General features: G+C 46.0%; 1 protein-coding gene across 5 annotated transcripts in view; it reads right to left on the bottom strand.

Moving 5' to 3' along the window:
- The window catches only part of LOC116942790 (complement factor B-like), a 103,157-nt gene that overhangs the window by 39,856 nt on the left and 37,209 nt on the right, over nt 1–26,092 (bottom strand). For all 5 annotated transcript variants that reach the window (XM_076067561.1, XM_076067560.1, XM_076067559.1 and 2 more), the window contains exons 10-11: nt 12,870–12,935; nt 11,337–11,471 (exon numbers count right to left, since the gene is read on the bottom strand). In XM_076067561.1, the coding sequence (XP_075923676.1) occupies nt 11,337–11,471; nt 12,870–12,935 (201 nt within the window). Of the gene's footprint in view, nt 1–11,336; nt 11,472–12,869; nt 12,936–26,092 lie in introns of those variants that run through there.

The raw sequence follows: 26,092 nt of genomic DNA, 5'->3' as shown, positions 1-26,092 counted from the left end.
GGGTCTTGCAGCAGAAGGTTTTAGGGAGGAACGTTTAGTTGGTTCGATTAGGGAGGTCGAACTTGTGATGATCTTGTTGGTTTTCATAGTTAGGCTATTAGTAGGTCGGCTGAGAGGATGACTATATCATTTCTATTTTTTTAATTCGCGAGTTCAGAGCGTTAATTTTTTCTGATGTTGCTAATGGGTTTCTTAGAATTATTGAGAATAGTGGCTATTTCAGCTCTCGCAACGTCTGCTTGGATGTGCTCTATGCCTTTGAGGGCTACATCGACCTGAGAGATATCATCTACAGGGATATGTTTCGGGGTGACAGCAAAATTTAGCCCTCTAGCCAGTACTGTTTTCAAATTGACCGAAATCGGGGTGTTACTCTGATTAATGACGATTTTGTTGACGTCTAGTTTTGTTATATGAGGGACTGGGTTATTCTTCGATAGGTGGTTGAATTTAGAAATCAGGTTAGCTTTGCATTTGACTGATAGTGAATTGGCAGAAGAAGCAGTCATGTTGTCTACGTGGTTCCAATCAGAAGGTGACATTCTTTGTGTTAACGTTAAATGTGCTTGTAGGAGAGTCCTGTCTAAAGTATCGAGTTCAAAACGGAGTAGCCTTATCCTCTCTGAGATTAAAGAAAGGCTCGCCTTAAACACAATCTGTTTAGAATTTGGTGAGAACACAGCAGCAGAAGTGAGTGTGAAGGTGATGGGTATTACCTTGTGGTCGCGGCATCTTTTGAGGAAGGTTAGCGTCTCGATGAGCTGTGACTTCTTGTCTCGTTGTCTGTTAAAACTCTAACAGATAGGTGAAAACCCTCCCCGTAGAGGCTATCAATTCTAGATTTGAAGCTTTCGTGACTGCAAGGATCCATACTATTTGGTTCTATTCGGTAAAGTCACGTCGGTCAAAATTAAAACAAAAATCACGACGTTTCGGCCACAACACAAGCGGCCTTCATCAGATGAAGGGACCAACCTGTCCAGCGGACAGCGTTGAAGTGAAGAAAGTCAAGCGCTGGTGGCCTCCCTTTAAGCTGTGAATGGTACAGAATTTTTATTCCAGTAGTGGTATTTCAAACTCCCAGGGTGGTGAGGGGGCAAACAGCAAAAAAAATACTGTACCATTCACAGCTTAAAGGGAGGCGACCAGCGCTTGACTTTCTTCACTTCAACGCTGTCCGCTGGACAGGTTGGTCCCTTCATCTGATGAAGGCCGCTTGTGTTGTGGCCGAAACGTCGTGATTTTTGTTGTTTAAATTTTTTGCCGACGTGACTTTACCGAATAGAACCAAAGAGTATGGATCCTTGCAGTCACGAAAGCTTCAAATCTAGAATTGATAGCCTCTACGGGGAGGGTTTTCACCTATCTGTTAGAGTTTTAACAGACAACGAGACAAGAAGTCACAGCTCATCGAGACGCTAACCTTCCTCAAAAGATGCCGCGACCACAAGGTAATACCCATCGCCTTCACACTCACTTCTGCTGCTGTGTCCTCACCAAATTCTAAACAGATTGTGTTTAAGGCTAGCCTTTCTTTAATCTAAGAGAGGATAAGGCTACTCCGTTTTGAACTCGATACTTTAGACAGGACTCTCCTACAAGCACATTTAACGTTAACACAAAGAATGTCACCTTCTGATTGGAACCACGTAGACAACATGACTGCTTCTTCTGCCGATTCACTTTCAGTCAAATGCAAAGCTAACCTGATTTCTAAATTCAACCACCTATCGAAGAATAACCCAGTCCCTCATATAACAAACTAGACGTCAACAAAATCGTCATTAATCAGAGAAACACCCCGATTTCGGACAATTTGAAAACAGTACTGGCTAGAGGGCTAAATTTTGCTGTCACCCCGAAACATATCCTTGTAGATGATATCATCTCTCAGGTCGATGTAGCCCTCAAAGGCATAAGGCACATCCAAGCAGACGTTGCGAGAGCTGAAATAGCCACTGTTCTCAAGAATGCTAAGAAACCCATTAGCAACATCAGCAAAAATGAATGCTCTGAACTCGCGAATTAAAAAAATAGAAATGATATAGTCATCCGCTCAGCCGGCAAAGGCAACGCCACTGTAATTATGGATAAAGATTCGTACAACAACAAAATCCAGAACCTACTCAACAATGGAAGTTACTCAAAACTTAAAAATGACCCTACTAATAGCCTAACTATGAAAACCAACAAGATCATCACAAGTTCGACCTCCCTAATCGAACCAACTAAACGTCCCTCCCTAAAACCTTCTGCTGCAAGACCCCCTAGATTCTATGGTCTCCCCAAGATTAATAAAAAAAGGCACCCCACTACGACCCATCGTATCCACGATCAACCCCCCTACCTATAAGCTAGCACGTTTTCTGTCAGATACCTTGCTACCTTTCACTGGTAAGACCTCCTCAGCAGTACTTAACTCAGCCCAATTGGTCTCTATGGTCAAAGACGTTGTACTGTCCCCCGACGATATCCTTGTCAGCTTCGATGTGGTCTCTCTGTTCATCAAGGTCCCAGTACCTGATACCATTGGAATAATTGAAAATTTGGTACAACATGGACTAGACCCCGATACACCTGCGCTGGTTAGACACTGCCTCACCAATACCTACTTTACTTGGAATGGCACCTTCTACATACAAAATGAGGGTACCCCCATGGGTTCTCCCTTATCACCAATGTTTTCATGGAGAAATTTGAATCAGACGCCATCCAGACTTCCACCCTCAGACCTTCCCTGTGGAAGAGATATGTAGACGACACTTTCGTCATTTGGCCACATGGCCTCCCAGCTTTGAACCTCTTCCTACACCACATCAATTCCAGACATCCCGCCATCAAATTCACCATGGAAGTGGAGAAAGATGGCAAGTTGCCGTTCTTGGATGTTCTGTTTGAGAGGAGACCTGATGGCTCATTGGGACATTCTGTCTACAGGAAATCCACCCACACAGATTCCTACTTGAAACCTGATTCCCACCACCACCCGACTCAAAATAATTCTCTCATCAAAACGTTATACCACAGGGCTCATTGCATTTCGGACCAACACCACCTGGCCAGTGAATTAAAACACGTACATCTGGCCCTCAAGAGAAGTGGATACTCTGACCGTACCATCCGCCAAGCTGTTTCTCCCTCCATACAGAAACAACCACTTGATACTCCGGTCAAAACCATCACACTACCATATATAGCAGGCGTTACTAAAAAGATCTCCAAAATTCTAAACAAACACAAGATCCTGGTCCGGTTCAATACAGTACACAAAATCCATGCCCTGATCCCATCCGTGAAGGATGTCATTCCTGATTTACAGTACCCCGGGGTTTACAAATTGTGCTGCACTTGTGGTGATTGCTATATCGGGGAGACGGAACGACATGTCTCTGCCAGAATTCGCGAGCACAAATCAGATTTGAAACACGGTAGAACGAATTCTTCTGCCATAGCTGATCATTGTTTCAACGCTGTGGGTGATCAAGATATAATTTTCTCCGATACCAAGGTCCTTTGCAAACCGACAGGTTATCATCAGAGATTTGTCCACGAGGCAATTCAGATTTACAAACACAGACACAATTTCAACCGAGAAGATGGTTTCAAATTAAGCAACCATTGGAAAGATGTTCTAAATCGAACTAAACATTAAAATAATTTCAATGGTACAGTATATTTATTTCAAATAGTGGCACTCCAAACTTCCAAGGTCGTGATTTTTTTGTTGTTTTATTTTTTACCTATGTGACTTTACCGAATAGAACCAATGAGTATGGATCCTTGCAGGCACGAAAGCTTCAAATCTAAATTTCAATGGTACAGTATATTTATTCTAGTAGTGGTATTCCAAACTCCCAGGGTGGTGTATTATCATCTTGTGCTAATTCCAAGCTTTGTCAGTGCTGCGTTTCATGCTAATTTCCTTTGTCAGGGCGTTTGCTGTTTGCCCCCTCACAGCTTACAGGGAGGCGATCAGCGCTTGACTTTCTTCACTTCAACGCTGTCCGCTGGACAGGTTGGTCCCTTCACCTGATGAAGGCCGCTTGTGTTGTCGCCGAAACGTCGTGATTTTTGTTGTTTTAATTTTTTACCTACGTGACTTTACCGAATAGAACCAAAGAGTATCTAAACGATTAACCAACCAGAGATCTCCTACATCCCCTCGCTATTATATAAAACAGCAAGACAAAGTCAACATTAACAGCAAGACACAGTCAACATTAACAACCAATTTGCTGCTCTCTCTAATGAGGAATTGACAGATTCGGACCAAGGAATTTGTAAAGCATTCTGCCAATATCTGCCTCAGAGCTATTGGAAATTAGGACGTAATGGATTAGTGATAAACATGGTGTTTAATTGAGAACAAAAAAAGCGAAAGACACGGTTGGAAGGGTCCAATTAAGACAAGGACCGGAGAAAGTAATGCAGGACAAAAATCCAGCAACGTTCACCGGAGGTGCGCTGATGAGAAAGGTGCAAGAGCAAAGTAAGAACTCACAAATGGCCAAAATCAAAAGGGCGTCTTTGTCAACTCAAGGCAGCTCCGGGGAGCCTTCTGCAGCAATGTTTCCTGCCCAATTAGGGATAATAGTGGCCACTTGGCCAGTGATAGGAAGCAGAAACCAGCATGGTGAAGATAATTCTACTCCCATCTTATCAATTGCTCTCCATTACCCCTCTCTTCAGAGCTATTGAAAACTGCAGCAACAGCCATGAAAGACCCCAACATCTGCTCTGAGCCATCTGAGGATGGAGTAAGGAGTGCCCTTAAATAAAGTAAAAATAGCAAGGCATCCAGAATTTGTAACATCACAGAAAAAATGCTGAAGTCAAATGTCCAGCTGTCATTAAATGGTTAACTAGGATATTTCAGCACACGTAGAGGACATGCTTAATACCAGCAGAATGGAATAAGGGCATTATCCTGCCCTTATACAAGGGCAAGGGGAGCAAACGCAATTGCAAGGAATATCATGGCACCTCCAATTAGCATGGTTGGCTCGTACAATGCAAAAGTACAACATACATACGTGGAATAACTTGCCTCGGCAAGTTATTCGCTTCAGTTTTGCTGGCCAGAGTTAAGGATAATCCGTAAGAAAAATGCTGCAGGGAACACAGCGGACTCACGACGTATTTTTAAGTATGGTGGTTGAACACACTTTGGATGAGACAAAGTAGTCAATCCGGTCCTCAACATTGGTGGAGGAATCAATTAGTGAAGTTCACAGGAATAGTAACCATGGTAGTTGCAATATAAGAGTGATAAGGATGCGACTGATAACTGGTGAGCGAGTGACTGCGGTGAACCGGTGAGTGCTGGATTATCAATCACCCTGTTTTGCATTGATTGTATGTCCAGTGCAGCAGTGATGTAGAAACTGGGTACTGCACCCCAGATATGGCAGCAGGATTCCAGCTTCAGCAGAATCGGAGCTGTGTAGAGCAGCAGCAGTGATAATGGCTCAGAGTTAACAAACCTTTGGCATGGAAAAGGAAAAAAAGCATCTTCTTCACTGCCTCCTTAGCCAGATGAGTAACACAACCATTCCATGATAGCTCAGGTGAGATTGGATAAAATATCACTTCAATATAATGGGATGAATTGTGGAATTGGCAGCCTTACATGTTATATTATAATGAACTTGAATTTTTTTCCATTAAATATTGGCAGACTGTCACCCCAATTAACAATAGTTTGAAATCAGTGGTGATTGCTAGTGAAATATCTGCGGGTTAGACAGCTAAATGTCCATTATTTTCAGCTTGTGATTTACATGTGTATGATAGGACTGTGTTCAGATCTGTCGGCTGAGAGCTCTGTCGACAATGTTAGACGATGACGCCCTCGCTGTTTTCCGGGCCATACCCGCCGGGAAGAAAACTACACTCAATGAGGTATACGCTGAGATGGCTGAAGTGTATTAACCGCCTTCCGACATGCGTAATAAGTTTTTGCAACGGAGGCGAGCGGAGGCTGAGATGCCCCTTGCCTACCGCAGCGTGCTATTGGCACTGGGAGAGGCGGCCTACCCCGCGGTGGACCTGAAGGCCCTCAACTCTCTGGTAAAGGAGAGGATGTTGGGACTGGCACGAGAGATGGGGGTCGTCTTCCCAGTAATTGATGAAGACGAACAGATATCCTGATGGGCCGCACGATGTCTGCAGGCCTATGAGAACTTGCACCGGTGGTCCCAGATGGCGGCGTGGATGGGAGAATCCAGCCGCGATGGCGAGCCGATTGGGTGGTCGCCACAGAGTGTTGCAGTTCAGCCGGCCGTGGATCTGCCGCCAGATGGTGACGTTGCAGCTGCCATCCCAGCGTAGAGTCACAGACAGGGAGAGGTCCCATGGCGGCCAAGAGACTGGAGGCCGTGTGGGGAGGAGGATCGCCTGCTGCGGAGGGCCACACTTACCTGTTTCCGCTGCGGCCAGCCGGGGCACTTCACGCGGGGATACCAAAGCTTACTTCGGGCCCCGATGATATCTCCAGCACCCCCAGCTCGGTCAACGGATGCATCCCAACCCCAACAGGCGAGTCGTGACACAACAGACACCCGGCCCATTTTGCAAACTGAGGCATCTAGGCTTCCAAGAGTCATCTCCTCCCCGCATCGCACTCGTATTGCCGCCGGGCGGCAGGGGCTAGTCACACAGGGGTGGCCTAGCTCGGGGACACAGTGGAGGAAATTGGCACGTCGGGTGATCGAGGCCGCTGCGGGTTCCTCGGCGCTGTCGGGCTCTATCCAGGGAATTGAGGTGCGTGTTTTGGTGGACGCAGGTGCTTCCACCATTATATCGGATTACATTTTTGACCTGTTGCCAATGAGGAACTAGCTTGTTAGGCAGTAGTAAACGCGTGCATCATGGCGAATGGTGGTAGTATGAGGATTATAGGGCAAGTGGAGGCCCGGTCGAGATTGGGGAGATCGCAGTTGTTGGGCTGGTACTGATCTCGAGGACGCTGTTGATGCCCTGCCTTTAAGGCATGGATTTTTTTGTAAGATGCCCTATAGATCCTCATCAATCAGGGCTGTGTGGAGATGCCGTCGGGTGCAAACTATTTTTCTTGCAGTCCCAACTCAAAAGTACTGTGGCAAATGTTACAGTCCAGGCCCTTGCCAGGGATCGCAGATGTTGGTGCCGCTGCGCTATTGCAAGCTGTTACAGGTAGCGGATCCAGAATCAGGCGTCTTGTTGACTCCGTCTAACGCGGTGACTCGGAGGTTGGCGATGCTCGGCGTACAGTCAGCAGCCTTAACCAGGAGCTGTTCTTGCAGGTGCTCAATGCGGGCCTGGAGACGGCTGTGGTTCAGGCGGGAATGGTGTTGGCTCACGCGATAGCCGCGTTTCACGAGGGTAATGGAATTGTGCGCGACAGGATTGTTGGCGCGGTGGATAAAAATGTTGCATTGGATGAGACTTAGGCAGAGGTTTTGTGTCAAGAAAACCCGTTGTCTCCGGTGCAGCAGGAGGAATTACGATCGCTGCTGCGCAAGTTTTCGGATGTGTTCAGTAAAAGTAAGTTTGATATTGGCTGTACCTCCCTGTTGCAACACCACATTGATACAGAGGAGGCCGGCCCCATTCGTCAGAACCCGTATCGACTGAGTCCTCTAGAGAAGGAACATGTGCAGGAAGCGGTGGATGAGACGTTAGCCGCCGATATTATTTCTCCTTCTACCAGCCCTTGGGGAGCGCACATAGTGCTTGTTAAGAAACATTATGGCAATCTTAGGTTTTGTGTAGCCTTTCATAACTTGAATAAGGTCTCGATGACAAAAGCGTACCCACTTCCACGCATGGACGACTCACTGGACGCATTGTATGGTGCGCGTTTTTTGTCTGCGCTCAACTTGTTATAGGGGTTTTGGCAACATTCCCTCGAAGAGTCATCGAAACCTAAAACCGCATTCCATACGCCCCTGGGACTCTTACAATTTAACTGCCTTCCGATGGGATTGCACTTGGCCTCGGCCACCTTTCAGCGGTTGATGGAACTCGTTTTGGTTGGACTGCAATGGGACTCCTGCCTCATTTATTTAGATCACATTATTGTGTTTAGCCGCACTTTTGAAGAACACCTCCAGTGACTGCAATCTGTACTTGTTCGGATGTGATCGGCTAATCTGAAATTGAAGCTCACTAAATGTAATTTTCTGTAGAACTCCATGCGTTACTTGGGCCACATTGTTAGTGCAAATGGTGTGGCCATGGATCCCGAAAAACGGCGTGTATATGGGACTGGCTGACCCCCAAGTCCGTGGAGTTCCGCAGTTTTGTTGGGTTTGCATTGTATTATAGCAGATTTGTGCGACAGTTTGCTACGGTGGCTAAGTCGCTACACAATTTGATAGCTAAGAACCAGAGATTAAAGTTGGGGGTGGAGGAAAAGGCTGCGTTTATAGACCTTCGTGAATGCCTGGCTGACGTGCCGCCACTTGATTACCCATATTTCTCCCTGCCATTTGTGCTTGACACAGACGCTAGCGACACGGGTATAGGAGCTGTCCTTTCCCAGGTTAAGAACGGAGTGGAGAGGGTAGTCGCGTATGGTAGCCGCGTCTTGTCCACTGCTGAACAGTGTTACTGTGTCACCCGTAGGGAACTGTTGGCCATGATATACTTTATACAACAGTATAGGCCTTATCTTTATGGCAGAGAATTTGTAGTTCACACAGATTATGCAGCCCTTCGGTATTCCCTCAGAGTGAACCAGCCCTCTGGGCAGCTCTCGCGTTGGCTGGAGATTCTCCAGACGTACTCGTTCCAAGTGATATATCGTAAAGGGGTACGAAATTGTAACATGGATGCGTTATCCTGTTTGCCCCAAGGGACTGGTTGTACGTGTGCGTCTGGCGCGGGTCATTGTAAACCTCCGGCGGCGAGGCCTACAGCCGTCATGGTGGCACTTGAGGGAGTAGAGCCCGCCGAGATCGTGCCGGGGGACAGTATTTTGCACCTTATGCGTAATGAGTGGGGAAGATTGCAAATGGAAGACGTGTCCCTTATCACCTTGCGGCATCAGCAGAAGCGGGACGCAAGGAGTCTGCTCCCTCCGACGGCCCGCGACCGGTCCTAAGGGAGGGTCTTTTGATGTTGGACGAGGATAGGTTGCACCGTCATCGCATTGTGGATCCTACTGCCCTCTGGGGCAAGCTGACTCAGGTAGTGCACGAGGATAAGTTCTTACATCTCGGAGTGCGAAAAACGTTGCTAACATTGCAATGTGATTATTATTGGCCTGGGATGTCGTGCGACGTGTACCACTTCATTCAAGGTAGGAAACCGCCGCTGAGGAAGTCCCAGCAGTATATCTCGGTTATGCAAATTAATGAGTTGGTCACACTCGACATCCTCGGGCCCTTTCCTACCACGCAGAGGGGGAACAAGTTTATCTTCATAGGCGTTAAGTATTTTTCACGATGGCCTATAGCCTGGCCGCTATTGCTGAGGCGTTTTTTCTGCCAACCAGTTGGCAGCCTCTTTTGCTGAGGCGTTTTTTCATGGATACGTATTGGATAAAGGTGCCCCCGAGCAGATTCTCAAGGATCAGGGACGACATTTCTCTTCTAAGCTGCTACAGGAAGTTTGTGATGCGCTAGGCACTTCGAACGTCCCCGTAATCACACCCAGATGGATGGGATGGTGGAATGGCTGCATAGGACCTTCACATCTATGCTCAGTCAGGCAGTTAGCACGGCCCAAACTGATTGGGATCTGCATATTTCGGGAGTGTTGGCCGCATACAGGGTGGCTCCTCACACTTCCACGGGCATTTTCGCCTTTTTTTTCTCATGTACGGGAGGGACAGTGAACCTCCTATGGAGGTTCAATTGGGTTTTTCTGAAAAAAAGGAAAACTCCAATTTGCCTGCGCCTTCAGAAATGTCTCTAGAACGTGTTTTAGCAGCTCGTGAGGTGGCAAAATTAAACACCGCCAAAGCACAGGTGGCTAACGAATGGAATGCGGGGCGGCGGGACCATGTGTTGTAGCGGGTTGTGGGGGATCGGGCATGCTTGCATTGCCCACAAGTGCCATTGGGAAAATCCCCTAAGCTGCATCGGCCATGGCAAGGTCCCGTGGAAGTGATCGAAGTCAAGCGGCCGCAGTGCGTGCGTATGCGAGTGGGCCATCGCCGTTGGTTTTTTCATCCGTCACAGTTGAAGCCTTATATTCCTCCTTCAACTGACACCTCATCTCCAAATTGTGTCTGTTGTGTCTGACGAGCTGGGGGAAACGCCAATGGAGAGCATGAGTCAGGAGGATTGTATTGTGCAGCCCACAGCTTCTGAACCCCTGAAGGTCGGCGGGGCCTGTGATCTCACTGAATGCAAGGAGTCACTTACTCCGACTGGGCCCACGACGCCTGTGAAGCCGGGAGTGGAACCGCCTTCTTCGAATTTTTGGGCGGAGCCCACATCTTCTGTGAAGAAGACGAAGATTGTCCCCATGGTAGGACTGGCATCGAGGACTCGGTCTAAATGTTTAAGAACATTCCGTTGTGTGTATGAGGAAAATTGGGGGGACTGCGCTCGCGTTTTATATAGAAAGGGATTTTTTTCCCTCTATGTTCCTCTTTTTGTCTCTCTTACATTCCTATGCTGCTGATTGAGTCCCTCCCTTTTCATTGCGAATCGTTCTGCCTTAAACAAATTTAGTTGGGTTAGTTATTCCAGTTCATGGTGGAATTTATTTCTGCCTCACGTGTGTTTTTTTTATTATTATTAGCCGGGACAGCTATCTTTTAAACATGGGGGGGGGGGTGATGTAATGACAGGGTGCCACCTGTCAGCCTGAAGAGGTAATCGCGGTTATGGGTATATTACGTAATGCCTAGTTATGAGGAGGGCAGATCTGGGGTAAAGGTGAGAGGCGGGGTTAGTTGGGAAGCTCCGGGAGCCTGCTTGAAGGTTCTGGAAGGGGGCATGGCCGGAGGCGGGGCTTGGCCACGCTGGGGCGTATATAAGGGAGACCGAACCAGAAGTTCGGTGCTGCCATTCGACGTCATCTCTCTTCGTCGTCCAGCCACGTGGCCGATCTTCTGCAAGGCCCTCATCGTCGCCGTCGCTGCGCTAATCAGACAGCTGTGTAGTTGGATGCCGACGATGGGGTTCTGTAGAAGGGTCGGCTATGTGTAGCTACGTAGAATGTTACATAGATGTATCGCCCAGTGTTGTGCTTAAAGTGTGAGAATAAATAAGCCTTCTACACGACGTGTCTCGGAAGTCGCTCACTACACATGTATACGTGCAATATGTATTAATGTATGAGCACTTTATAAAAGTAAACATGCCAAATGATGAATTCTGATGGTGTCAATAGTAACAAACCTGTATTAACAATCCCTATTTTCTGAAGCTCTCTGTAATTCAGCAACATAAATGAATGCCGTTCACCCTTCTTCTGGGAAGCAATTGACACGAGCTCTTCCTTGTAGACATTTCCAATTCCAAACGTGTAAATATCTAGAAGATGACAATGTTAGTAAAGAATGACAACAGACATCTGTAATTCGTAGCATGTGTACATTACATTTACCATAACAAGAATAAAAACTGCTTTACATTTCGATAGTTTTAATATTTTATAATTATGTTCGTGACAGAAATTATTACTATAATGAGGCAAGAATGTCTGTGTCCCACGCGTGACGTCACTCCAAGTTGGCCAGCCCCCTTCATTAATACTCATGAACAGGTGGCATCCTCCACATTGACCCCCCCCCCTCATTAATAATCATGAGCGGGTGACGTCACTCCACATGTAGTACATCCCCTCATTAAAAATCATGAGCAGGTGACGTCACTCCATGTCAAACAACCCCCCACATTAATAATCATGAAGAGGTGATGTCTTCCAAATGGACATCCCCCACCATTAATATTAATTAGCGGGTGACATCACTCCACATGGGGAGGCGAGGCGCCTCCTCCCCCCTCCTCAGCATCAACTTCAGATTTACTGAAATACACCCGTCCTTGGATGGGCGAAAGGCTATTAGTGAGATAATAGCTGATTTAAGTGTAGTAGAAAGAAAATACATAGCTGCCCTTGTGATATATAAACTATAGAAGATATTAGAGTAATGTGAGCTATAACAGAAGATGTCTACCATAGGCTGTAGACAGTTATAATAAACATAGTATGGGTGTATGTTGAGCGTCTTTTGCACCATACGTAACCAACCATGCTAATGTTAGCCATTTATGGTACCGGGAATTTAAGCGGCACACAGAGGTCGCACAATAACATTCAATTGATACAATTTCTCAAATTGAATTTAGTGCATAGAGAAGAGTTGTGAAAAATATTTTGTTTGTGATATAAGTCTTAAAAATACTGTTTTAAAAGGAATGTGTATAACAGTTTCGATTATTTGAACACATATAAATGGCATATTCAACACTTCTCCACATGACAATTTATTTGGGCTGTGTCGGGTGGTATAAGGCCTTATCACAGAAAATTGACCAGATCATTGAGGCCCAACCTAAGAATCAATCATGAATCAGAACATTGGCTGCATAAACCTACTACGCATTACAAGTAAATAAACACATAGTTTAGTGACAGTGCAATTTGTTTTCTCTGTATATATAGTGACATGTGTTTTAAGTTTAACGATATTCTTGTATATACTTATATTTAATTTGGATACTATAACATATTATTTTGTTGCATTTGTTATTTTATAGTTTCAATCATATTAAATTAGTGAAAGCATTAAAATAAAATGTATAGTTGGCATTTGTTTCCCCATTGTTGGGTCATTATGCCAGCGCACAATGATCGAGACTCATTATTGTTACCGATACTCTACCTGCTTGCCAGTAATGTGATTCATGTCATCTACAGTCTCTTACCCATGGGAATGTCCGCAAACTTCTCATTCATAACAATCTTGGGAGGTGGTCCCATATTGGAGCGGCCTTAAAAAGTACAACGTGACATTTTTTAAATAATCAAAACTACATACATTGGGTGACTATCATTGCATAACTGACCATTATTACACACTAATGTATTTAGCATTTTATATGTATATACATCTTCATGTTATTGGCAAAATATTTGTTTTGCTTTCTGGATGGCAGGGAGTAAAACGCATTTAAAGTAAACTTCTGTAAATTCCATGGAACACAAAAACAAACAACACAACGGACAATGACACAACAGGAAATCTTCTTTGGTTCTTTCGGTAAAGTCACGTAGAATGAGAATAAAATAATAAATTGATAAAATAAAATAACACAATAATATTCTCACGACGTTTCGGCCACAACACAAGCGGCCTTCATCAGGTGAAGGGACGAGAGTGTCTGGAGGACAGCGCTGGAGTGAAAAAGCCACACGCAGGCTTAAAGGTCGCGATCTGAGCGTGGCTTTTTCACTCCAGCGCTGTCCTCCAGACAGTCTCGTCCCTTCACCTGATGAAGGCCGCTTGTGTTGTGGCCGAAACGTCGTGAGAATATTATTGTGTTATTTTATTTTATCAATTTATTATTTTATTCTCATTCTACGTGACTTTACCGAAAGAACCAAAGAAGATGAATCCTTGCAGTCACGAAAGCTTTAAATCGAAATACAACAGGAAATGTTGGTATGGCCAGATTATAAACCATGACTGCAATATTACCAGCTCGCTTCTCTCGCTTGGCATCAGCCCCCTATGCCACACAACCTCCTAATTAACAAACAAAAATCTCCACACAGTCAATACCACTGTGGCCTTATATAATAGACGACGTTTTGAGTAATTGGCACTTATCCTTTGTATGTAAATATAGATGCTAAAAAGAGATAGAATGGATAATAAAATCGGAGATGTCAGATGTCTACACTTTCCAAAATGTTGTAGCATGAGCCTGCCATAGGCAGCATGTCATTCATGCTGCCAGTTTACCCTTCTCTTCTTCTATTTCCCTCTCACCACCTCTCAAATGCTCTATATTTATATCTTCAAAGCTTATTTCTCACTCCATACCCCTATCGTGCCATGTTTGCTCCTCTCTCAATAAATCTCTGCTGAGCCTCTCTCTGCTTCTCTCAGTCATACATCTCACAGATCTTAGTCCACACATCTGCTCCACGTGAACAACATTAACTCGTGTAATTGGCCGTCATATGACGGGTATATTCACGTCGTAAGCAATCCAGTGTTTCTTGACTATGTCGATTATGCCATCTCTGCTGTTTAATCGATGTCTTCTTTCATCTGCAGACTCTTTTGCATTCATCTGAATGAAATCTAAATTATGTATATGATGTGCCGAATGTAATGTACTCTGAGAGTAATTTATTGCAAACCTGAAAAAAATACAATTGTAAGTCACCTTTATCGTAGCATTATAAGAGCTGTTTGAGTTACCTTTCTATCAGGAAGAAAGTAAACGAAATGTTTCAATCAAAAGTTGGTTTTCTAAACTTTCATTTTCCTCGCCTGAGAGTGAATAAAAAATATAAACACTTGGTTCTCAACTTATGTTTGTTGCAAATATGCAATTGTTGTAGAAATGATGCGATTATTATAAGTATCGACTTACTAGATTATGTATTGATGTGAATACAAATTTTATTAACATTTATAAACTGGAAGGAAAGGTCACAGTTCACTAATTTTCAAAAATTTCGCAAAAAATGTGACAAGTCATTTTTACCAAAATGAATTTGCGCTCAGGTACAATAACTTACTGGATTCTGAATTTATGTAAATTTTGAAAAAGTTACTATTTATTATCAGTACGAGCAAAAGTAATCAGATCTCAGGCCACACATCTCCTGTGTGAACTGAGATCTGTTGAGTTGAAATTAAAAGTGATTCTGCTTCTTTATTTAAATTTATGTTCGATGTCCAACAAAAAAACTGTCACACGCAGTGTCAGCAAGTTGAGCAGGGCGGTTCAGACCTCCCTTTCCCTGGCGACAGACTCGAACTCTCCCTGAGGAATTTCCAGGCGTTCCCAGGCCAGCCGAGCGAGATAGTTCCGCCAGCGTGTCCTGGGCCAGCCCCGGGGTCTTCACTCAGTGGTACATGCCTGGTAAGTTCCAGGTGGAGTCTATTGGGGGGCATCCTTAACAGGTGCCCAAACTACGTCAACTGGCTCCTCTCAATCCAGAGCAGCAGCAGCAGCTTGACTTTGAGGCTTTCCAGTTTACCGAGCTCCTCACCCAATCACCGATGGTGAGCCCAGCAGCCCTGCGATAAACCTAATTTCGGCCCCTTGTACCCGCGATCTCATCCTTTCGGTCAGCTTCCAAAGCTCATGACCATTGGTGAGGGTGGAAATGTAGATCGACCTGTAAACTGATAGTTTTGTTCGAGAACTCAGCTCTCGCTTCACTACCATGGAACAGTACAGTTCCCGCAACGCTGATGATGCTGCACTGATCTGCCAGCCGACCTCCCGTTCCCACTTACCATCACTTGCAAAAGAGACCCCGAGGTACTTAAACTCCTCCACCAAGGCCAGCTGTCCCCCCTCACCTGGACAAAACAATCCACCATCTCACGGGAATGAACCAAGACCTCACATTTGGAGGTGCTGATCCTCATCCCAGCTGCTTCATACTCGGCATCAAACCGTTCAAGTGCACGCTGGAGATCACTGACTGACAAGGCAACGAGGACGTCATCTGCAAAAAGCAGCGACGCCACCTTCATGCCCCTGTACTGATATTCTCCATTCCTCGGCTGCGCCTTGATATCCTTTCTAGATTTAAAGCTTTCGTGACTGCAAGGATCCATACTCTTTAGTTGTATTCGGTAAAGTCACGTAGGTAAAAAATAAAACAACAAAAATCACGACGTTTCGGCCACAACACAAGTGGCCTTCATCAGGTGAAGGGACCAGGCTGTCTCGAGGACAGCGCTGGAGTAAAACACAGCCACGCTCAGACCGCGACCTTTAAACTGTGTGCGAGGAAACAAAGTGCCTTGACAAAGGAATTAGCATAAAAAATATCATTTGATTGGCCGAATTAGCATGATGAACGGTGTAGAGGTGATGTACATGTGGGGGCACATGCCGGTTGGCGCGGGGGGGGAGGGGGAGTTTACCTATTGATGGTGTGAAAAGGGAATTTTAAAGAGCTGCGAAAGTTTGGGGTACCACTACTTGAAAAATATACTGTACCATTGAAAATTAGTTTAATCTTTGGTTCGATTTAGAACATCTTTCCAATGGTTGCTTAATTTGAAACCATCTTCTCGGTTAAAATTGTGTCTGTATTTGTAGATTTGAATTGCCTCGTGAACAAATCTCTGATAAAAACCCGTGAGTTTGCAAAGAACCTTGGTATCGGAGAAAATTATATACAGCGTTGTAACAGTGATCAGCTACGGCAGAAGAATTCATTCTGCCGTGTCATTCCTGACTTACAGTACCCCGGGGTTTACAAATTGAGTTGTACCTGCGGTGATTGCTATATCGGGGAGACAAAGCGACATGTCTCTGACCGAATTCGCGAGCACAAATCAGATTTGAAACACGGCAGAACGAATTCTTCTGCCGTAGCTGATCACTGTTACAACGCTGTGGGTGATCACGATATAATTTTCTCCAATACCAAGGTCCTTTGCAAACCCACGGATTTTTATCAGAGATTTGTTCACGAGGCAATTCAGATCTACAAACACAGACACAATTTCAACCGAGAAGATGGTTTCAAATTAAGCAACCATTGGAAAGATGTTCTAAATCGAACCAAACATTAAACTAATTTTCAATGGTACAGTATATTTTTCAAGTAGTGGTACCCCAAACTTTCGCAGCTCTTAAAAATTCCCTTTTCACACCATCAATAGGTAAACTCCCCCTCCCCCCCTGCGCCAACCGGCATGTGCACCCGCATGTACACCACCTCTACACCGTTCATCATGCTAAGTCGGCCAATCAAATGCTAATTTTTATGCTAATTCCTTTGTCAAGGCACCTTGTTTCCTCGCACACAGCTTAAAGGTCGCGGTCTGAGCGTGGCTGTGTTTCATTCCAGCGCTGTCCTCGAGACAGCCTGGTCCCTTCACCTGATGAAGGCCATTTGTGTTGTGGCTGAAACGTCGTGATTTTTGTTATTTTATTTTTTACCTACGTGACTTTACCGAATTGACCCAAAGAGTATGGATCCTTGATATCCTGTCCATGAAAATTACAAACAGAAGTGGAGACAAGACACACCCTTGGCGGAGTCCAACACCCATGTATGTATTAATGTATGAGCATTCTTGCTGATTTACCAGCAAGAATACGGACACAGCTCTCACTCCGGAAATAGAGGGACTGGATAGCTCACAAAAACGTAATCGGTACATCATACTCCTGCAGTATCTCCCACAAGACATTGCTGGGAATATGACCATATGCTTTCTCGAAATCTACAATGCAGAGAAAGACTGGAGAAGCACACTCCCATGACCCCTCACATATCTGTGAGAGGGAAAAGAGCTGGTCCATTGTTTCACGACCATGACAAAAATCGCATTGTTCCTCCTGAATCTGATGCTCAACCACCAGGCAAAGCCTCTTCTCCAGCACTCTGGCATAGGCTTTACCTGGGACGCTGAGGTGTGTGATTCGTCTGTAGTTGGAATACACGCTCTAGTCCCCTTTTTTAAATTGGAACCACGACCTCAGTTTGCCAGTCCAAATGTACTGTACCCACCTTTCATGAACAATTGAAGAGGCGTGTTAACTATGACACTCCTACACTGTCCAGCGCTTTCAACAACTCTGGGCAAATCTCGTACACCCCAGCAGCATTTCCGCTATGAAGGGCCTCGACCACCACAGCAACTTCAGCAATTGTCATGGATCCGACTTCCCCAGCTGTTACCAGGGCTGCCTCCTGAAAGGAAGGCATTTACATCAATGCTATGCTACCCTTACTGAAAACAGCCTAGGCCACGTCCCGTCAATCCCTCCTCAGTCATCAGATAGTTTGCCAGAACATATTTGAGGCTGCCTGGTAGTCCCTCTTCATGGCCTCTCCAAACTCCTCCTACGCCTGGGCTGTCGCTTGAGCAACTGCTGCAGCTTACGCCCTCTTGACAAGCCAGTACTTTTCAATTGAGTCGGGAGACCTTTTTCCAAGCATAGCTTGGAAAGCCTCCTTCTTCCCCTTGACAGCTTCCCTCACCACTGGTGTCCACCAGTGGGTCCCAGGTTTGCTGCCATGACAGGAATCAACTGCCTTCAAGCTAAAAGATTTACACATCTGCGTCCAAAATCGAGGTCCTGAACATCATTCACTCGGACTCAATGTCCACAATCTCCCCTAAAGAGCAAGATAAGTTTTCCCGGAGGTGGAAGTTGAAATCTTTCTGCACTAGGTCTCCTGCCAGATGTTTTCACGTTTATCTGGTCGGTGTCTTAACTTAGCACCAGGTGGTGATCAGATGACCGCTCTGCCCCTCTCTTCACCCAAGTGTCCAGAACATTCGGCCTTAGGTCCGATGATACAACTTTAAAGTCAATCATTAACCCTTGGCCCAAGGTGCTCTGGTACTAAGTACACTTATGAGCATCCTTGTGTTCAAACGTGGTGTTTGTTATTGATATTCTGTGACTAGCGCAGCATTTCAAGAACATCTCACCATTCAGGTTCAGATCAGGGGGGGCATTCCTCTCCATCACACCTCTCCAGGTATCTCCATCATTCCCCACGTGAACATTGAAGTCGCCCAGTAAGACTATGGAGTCGGTAGGCGGCACTCTTTGGAGTACTGCACCCATCGTCAACAAGAAGGCTGAATACTCTGAACTGCTGTTTTGTGCATAAGTACAGACAACAGAGTTTTCCTTTCTGAGACCCGAAGTCTCATTGAGGTGACCCTCTCATCCACTGGGACAAACTCCAACTGAACAGCACTCAGCCGGGGGCTTGTGAGTATCCCCACACCTGCCCGGGGCCTCTCACCAGGGTTTACTCGGGAATAAGAGACTACCCCCGATCGAGAAGTTTAATTCCAGTGGCAATGCTCTGTGTGGAGGTGAGACTGACGATTTATAATCGGTACCTGTCCACCTCCTCCACCAGCTCTGGATCCTCCCCCCTGCTAGTGACATGACATTCCACATCCCAATGGCTAGTGTCCATCACCAAGGTCCAGTTTGTCTGAGACCATCCCTCTCCCTGCTATACTGGCATCACACCCACCCCTCAACCTCTCTGAGTTCTCTGATTTTTGTATTTAACCATTCATGAGGGGCTTTTCTTGGACCGTTATTTGTATGGAACCTCCTCCCAGACTTGTTCGCAAAGGGAGACCCTACCAGGAGTACAAGACTCCAGGCGACATAGCTTTGAACAGAAAAAAAAAACCAAAATTATAAGGTTACAATCCTTTGGTGGGTCTGTAACAATGTGTAAGACGAAAAGATACCACAATCCAAAAACAGCGGCACACTTGGCGCTGGTATACTTTTGGAGAAAATACATTTTCTTGTGACAAACCAATATTGCAATGCAACACAGAGAGTCGGCTAACACACAGTTAATGCATAGCCTGGTTGATTACGTTGCATTGCATTACATTTCCAAAAAAATGCTTAGTTTGTTTTCTCAACCTGCCTATTTCTCTCTCTAAAAAATTTGCTCTTTCTCTCCCCCGGCCGCTTCGGGGTGGATTTCCACGCAACTCTCTCTAAAATTTACCAGTCTTGCTGAGACTTTCTCTCCCCCTGCCGCCGCGGGGTGAATTTCCACACAGCTCTAATCTACTCTTTGGTTCTTTCGGTAATGCAACACAGAGAGTCAGCTAACACATAGTTAACGCATAGCCTGGTTCATTACGATCTCCAAAGATCGCTAAAATTAGAAGTTAAGTGTGAAATTTGACAGAGACACAGAGATTTTTATGGAAATCCTCCCTGAAGCGGCCGGGGGAGAGAAAGAGCGAATGGACCTATGAGAGGCTGGTAAATTTGAGAGAAATAGGCCGTTTGAGAAAACAAAATGTAATGCAATGCATCACAGAGAGTCGGCTAACACACAGTTAACGCATAGCCTGGTTGATTACGATGTCCAAAGATTGCTAAATTTGAAGTTGTGTGAAATTTTACAGAGACACAGAGAGAGAGAGAGAGAGAGAAAACAACTGACATCCTCCCCGTAGAGGTGGTTCAAACTTGATTTATAGCTTTCGTGACTGCAGGAATTACTCTTTGGTTCTTTCGGTAAAGTCACGTAGAAATAAAATAAGTTAAATAATAGCGTACGACGTTTCGTAATCAACCAGGCTATGCGTTAACTATGTGTTAACCGACTCTCTGTGTTGCATTACATTACATTTCCAAATGATTTGCTAAATTTTGTTTTCTCAAACAATTTCTCTCTCTAAAATTTACCAGGCTCTCATAAGGGCCATTCGATCTTCTTTCCCTCGGTCGCTTCGGGTGGATTTATTGACATGCTAATTTCTCTGCTCTAGCAGCAGCCACCAGCAAACCCACCTCTCTCTCTAACCCCCCCCCCCCCATCTCTATTTAAGACTACGACACAGAGGCATTGAGTCTGTGTGTCTATGTTGTGTGTCTCTCTCTGCTTGTGTGTCTGTCTGTGTGTCTCCGTGTCTGTGTTTTGTCTCTCTCTCAAATTTAGTTCTACCTGATGACGGTTGCTTGTGTTGCAATCAAAACGTCGTACGCTATTATTTAATTCATTCTATTTCTACGTGACTTTACCGAAAGAACCAAAGAGTAATTCCTGCAGTCACGAAAGCTTCAAATCAAGTTTGAGCTCTAATTTAGCAATCTTTGTAGAACGTAATCAACCAGGCTATGTGTTAACTGTATGTTAGCCGACTCTCTGTGCTGCATTGCATTACATTTCCAAACATTTGCTAAGTTTGTTTTCTCAAACTGCCTATTTCTCTCTCTAAAAATTTACCAGGCTTTCATAGGTCCATTTGCTCTTTCTCTACCCCGGCCGCCACGGGGTTGAGTTCCAAACAGCTCTCTCATTGACATGCTAATTTCTCTGCTCCAGCAGACCCACCTCTCTCCCTGCACCCCCTCTCTATTTAAGGCCACGACACAGAGCATTGGGTCTCTGTGTGTCTCCGTGTCTGTATTTTGTCTCTCTCTCAAATTTAGTTCTACCTGATGATGACGGCTTGTGTTGCAATCGACACATTGTATTATATTATTTAATTTATTTTCTCTCTACGTGACTTTATCGAAATAACCAAGGAGTAATTCCTGCAGTCGCGAACGCTTCAAATCAAATAATACATTGTTTAAATGCATGCCTATACAGGTAACTATACATAAATAGCAATTACGTATTTAGTGAGTCATTCTGATACACTATTTAGGAGGCAACATTTATTTCACACTTACATAATACCATTACACACGGGTCTAAATACACCTATTATCAATCTTGTTATGCATAGGACTACAACACACCGATTCTCACTGTTGTTATGAGACAATCTATAATCGGGACAGCGCAGCCACGTGCTGCCTGCCCACGATGTCGAAGACAGGGACAAAGATGTAGACGTAGCTCTTGGGTTCCCCTTCACACTAGACAGCCCGGATATGTGATCGGGGCTTCCCTTTTATCCCTCTCAACGAGGCCTGGCTCCACCCTCGGCCACGCCCTACGTCTAGAATCTTCCCAACAGTTCCAGGCTACACCGCACCTGTTCCCTTTCTGGCTCCACCTTCAACCACGCCTCTATCGAGAACTCTCTAGACGTACACAGCTACTCCCCCCCGTGCCCCCTCGTTCACCTTTGGCCCATATTACACGTCCTCAGATAGCCCCTACCACCAGCCTCCCCCCATCACACTCTTATAGTGGCATACTCTGTGGTGATTCGCTGCGGCGCTGGTGGAGGCTGCAATCCCCTACTCGTCCGGCTTCCTCCTGCTAGCACCCAGTACCATGCCCCTAGTGACCCACTGCATGGTACTGCATGGTGTGTTAGCTTCTGCACCTGTTTCACGCCACTTGGCGCTATGCGCCGTAGCGATCCATTTAATACCACTACACCTGTACTCAGACAATAACATGTACTATTTTATTGCACATAAATAGGAATGGGCATGCATAATGTGCAGGCATAATCTACGTTACCATATGAATAACCCAACTGGCAATGGTTACCCATTGTAATTTATAGCATTCATTAACCCCCCCCCCCCCCACCTTCGCACGTGAAGGGCTCACAAGTGACGTATCACATCTATCGCTCTATTTAAGGAACGAAACAGGAGGATTTCTCCACAAATCTGGCTGTCGCCTGATGAAGCTAGTTGTAATTACTGGCGAAACATAGTACTCAGATTGTAAATGTTGTGAATTTGCTCTCCAACACACCAGTATGCTGTACTAGTAATGAATTGGCATGTTCTGTTTACGTGACAAACCTTACTAAATGACTGTGTCGGGCGGTGGCGGGTTTAACTACACATTTATATTTACTCTATCTAACCTAAAAAACCTACATTATGGATATTGGTCACAAAAGCGTATGTGTTAAACTGAGAGAAGTGGAAACAATGTGTGGAAATGTGTGTGTTGGAGTGAGAAAGCAGGGACACAGCATGGACACAATATGTGCAGCAAAAGTCGCATGTCGCTATGGTGGCAGCTTATGCCTCCATGTTGGGGCATGTATTAAGGTTTGAAAAAATGTCCAAACCTAACAAGGAGGTAAAATACGGGCAGTCCTCAACTTACGAACGAGTTAAGTTCCCCAGAACCTTTCATAAGCAGAATGGTTCGTAAGTCGGTATACAATAATGTACTGTATTTAAATGCACATACGGTACGTTACAGTTCAACAAAGGGAAATATTGTTAAACTCATAAATAATAAATATTGAAAATGTGCATTTAATAGTGTAAAATATATTTGATAGTAAAATAAAGTAACATAAATAGAAAAAAAAACCTGTATTAGTTTTACTTACCTTGACGTCCGATGCTGGATTGCTTATTGGAAGGGGTGTAATGAGTCCCCACAATTATGCACACACACACGAGGACACGCGTGCACAAGCACAGAAAGACGCACACACCGACGATCGCCCGTGTACCCTTAACAGACTGTTGGGGCAAGTACTGTTAGCAAGCAGCGCCTATAAAAACCGGCACACGAGGGGGTGGGTGGCTAGCACCACACCCGGCCATCTTTGACTCCCCAGTAACGATGTTGACTCACCGCACCAGGTACTCATTTGAGCTAAGTCGACCTAGGGGAGGCCCAGGACCAATTTAGATAAGTTACTGGTGTCGGTAATGAGCGGGAACCAAACTCGAGTCACCAGGTTGGTAGGGCACCATGCTAACCATTTCACTACCACTCCTCACAAACACACACGGAGGCAACAACAACAACCGCCATTCGCGACTAAGCGGCGGTGACGTCACCACGACACTTGTGCCAGGCCATGTGCACCTTGAGGCCACGTGAAGTGTCGAACGCCCGCGGGCAGGAGGTCACGGGGCAGATCCAAGTGCCACGGGTCGACTGACTAAGATGACTGAGATGACTGGCTGATGCACCACCTGTGCCCCCTACTGTGCCAACCTGCTGTGCTTTAGCCACCCGGAGCTCCGTTCATTGTTGTGAGCATCGCTCCTCCGCCCTCTGTTGTTGTTGGAGGGCGACTGCCTCCAACTGCCCAGTAGCGTCCTTCACGAGCCTCCTCCACTGATGCCGATCTTTACACCGCTGGTACCAGTCATCGGCAAGTCCACTCAGCTCCACGTCCTCCTGTACTACATCACTCCATCTCTTCTCCAGCCCATGCCGCGCCCGTTTAGCCCCCTCGATCCGGCCGAACAAAAGCTGTTTAGGCATGCGGTAGCTGGGCATGCAGGCTACATGACCCAGCCAACGCATCCTTGCTTGCCGGAGGAACTCACCAATGGGACTTTGCCCAGATCTTTCAAGGATTTGTGAGCTCCTCATACAATGCAGCCTGGTTAAACCCAGGATGGATCGTAGGCAGGCAAGCCTAAATGTTTATAACCAGCGAAGATGCTCCATTAGGGGGGTCCAAGTTTCGCAAGCATAGAGAAAGGAGGGAATGACCGTGGCCGAGAAGATCCAAAGTTTCGTGCAGAGCGACAGACCAGGTAGCTTCCACACAGCATTACGCAACCGATGAAAAGACATTGCCGCTCGACTGATTCGGAGTAAGACCTCTGCTGCCAAACCGGAGCCGGTCATGAGCACACTGCCCAGATATGGGAAACTATCCACTCTCTCCACAACTGCCCCATCACCGATTGGGAGTTGTGGGGGGTGGAGTGTCCGATGGTACAAAATACCCAGGCAGGTGCATAGTTTTGGTGGGCCTGATGGTAAGGCCCCACCTCTTAGTGGCATGCTCCAGTCTCAGCAGAAGCATCTCCAACTCCTCCTCTGAATGAGCAGCAATTACCAAATCATTGGCATACATCACGTGGTTGACCAATAGGGAGCAATCCCTTGACCGCACCCAGGTATCGATCAGCCTCCCATTATATCTGTACCAAATGGGAATTCCCCCGGTACAGCTATTGAAGGCTTCACGAACTACGTGGTCACAATAGATGTTAAATAATGTGGGAGCCAGAGGACATCCCTGTCGCACCCCAAGGTACAGGGAATGGCTCTGACTCCCGGCCACGTAGTTTTACCCGGGCCCGCTTCTCATCATGAAGGTCCTTAATGATCATGAGCAGAGGGTCAGGGATTCTGAAAGCACGGAGAACAACCCAGAGCCCAGGCCTACCGATGGTATCATAGGCCTTGACCAGGTCAATAAAGCAGAGATGTAGGTCTTACTGAAATTCCCTACACCTCTGCTGTAGCAGACGGACAGAAAATATGGCATCTGTGCAGGACCGCCCTTTCCCTATACCACATTGGGGCTCCACAAGCCTCTCCCCAGCGTGCCTAGCAAGGCGATGTTGAATAATCCTTGCCAGGACCTTTCCCGGCACACTGAGGAGTGAGGTGCCCCTGTGATTGTTACAGTCTGTGGGATCCCCCTTCTTAAAGAGAGGGACCACCAGGGCAACCTTCCAATCCTGCGGAACCCATCCAGTGGTCCAGACCGTTGTTATGATGTCATGTAGGGCAGTCTGTGCACAAACGCTACCCTCCCTCAGCATTTCGCTTGGGAGATCATCTCTGCCCGGTGCCTTTCTTGGTCACAGGGGGTGACTTCTTCCAATATTTGAGGCACCGCAGCCTCATCAGGGTCATCCCCATTTTGTACCACGATGTTTTCCTGACGGAGGGTTTTCCCCTCCCCCAGGACCTCACAGAAATTGCTCAGCAAATCTGCAAACCTGTTCCTGGGGGTCGGAGATTGGATCACCATTTTTTCACCTAATTATGGTAATAGGTGTAGCGCTGCAAGTTACTTTTTTGATTAAGTTAAATAGGGATTTGTGATCGGGGGCCACTGAGGCAGACTCCATCTCCTCAGCAACCCCTGACCACCACCCATCCTTGCAGCGCCTCATGGCTCTTCAAACCTCTGAGCGAAGGATGCGGTAAGCCTCCTCATTCTCTGATGTGGGATGCTGTAGACGATTAGAGTGGGCCTGTCGCTTTTTCTCAACCATCCTGTACACCTCCTCTGTCAGCCAAGGTAACTGGGGAGGTCTGGATCACGTACCCAAAATAGCCATTGCAGCTACACGAGTCACAGTCCTAAACCTCACCCATTTACCCTCGACATCAGGAGGAATGAGGGACGATGCCAACCCCAGCCGCAAGCGATGATTAAATTCTCGCTTCCAACATTCATCAGCTAACTCAGACCAGGCCACCTTAGGTTGGAATGAGGTCATGGGTGAACACCCACCACCGGAGTGGAAGAATGGCAGGCACATCTTAAAGATGACTAGTCGATGATCAGAGGGCAGATCAGCTCCACAGTAGGTCCTGGTGTCAAGGATATGGGCTCGCATCCGCTGATCCGTCACTATGTTTTCAGTTTCAGTTTATTCATTTTGTTAATGTGTTGGATTAACAGGGTGTTAAAGTCAGAAATTAGCATGTAACTGGGATATTAGCATGATGCTAGTGTGAGGGATTAGCATGTCACTGGTCACAGAAGTAGCTATGTTAAAGTCAG

Source organism: Petromyzon marinus, chromosome 16, assembly GCF_048934315.1.
Source record: "Petromyzon marinus isolate PM22_M1 ecotype Great Lakes invasive population chromosome 16, UKy_Petmar_22M1.pri1.0, whole genome shotgun sequence".
NCBI classification, from domain to species: domain Eukaryota; kingdom Metazoa; phylum Chordata; class Hyperoartia; order Petromyzontiformes; family Petromyzontidae; genus Petromyzon; species Petromyzon marinus.
Note: the sequence above shows the minus strand (reverse complement) of the source record. Positions and strands in the feature narration are given on the sequence as shown.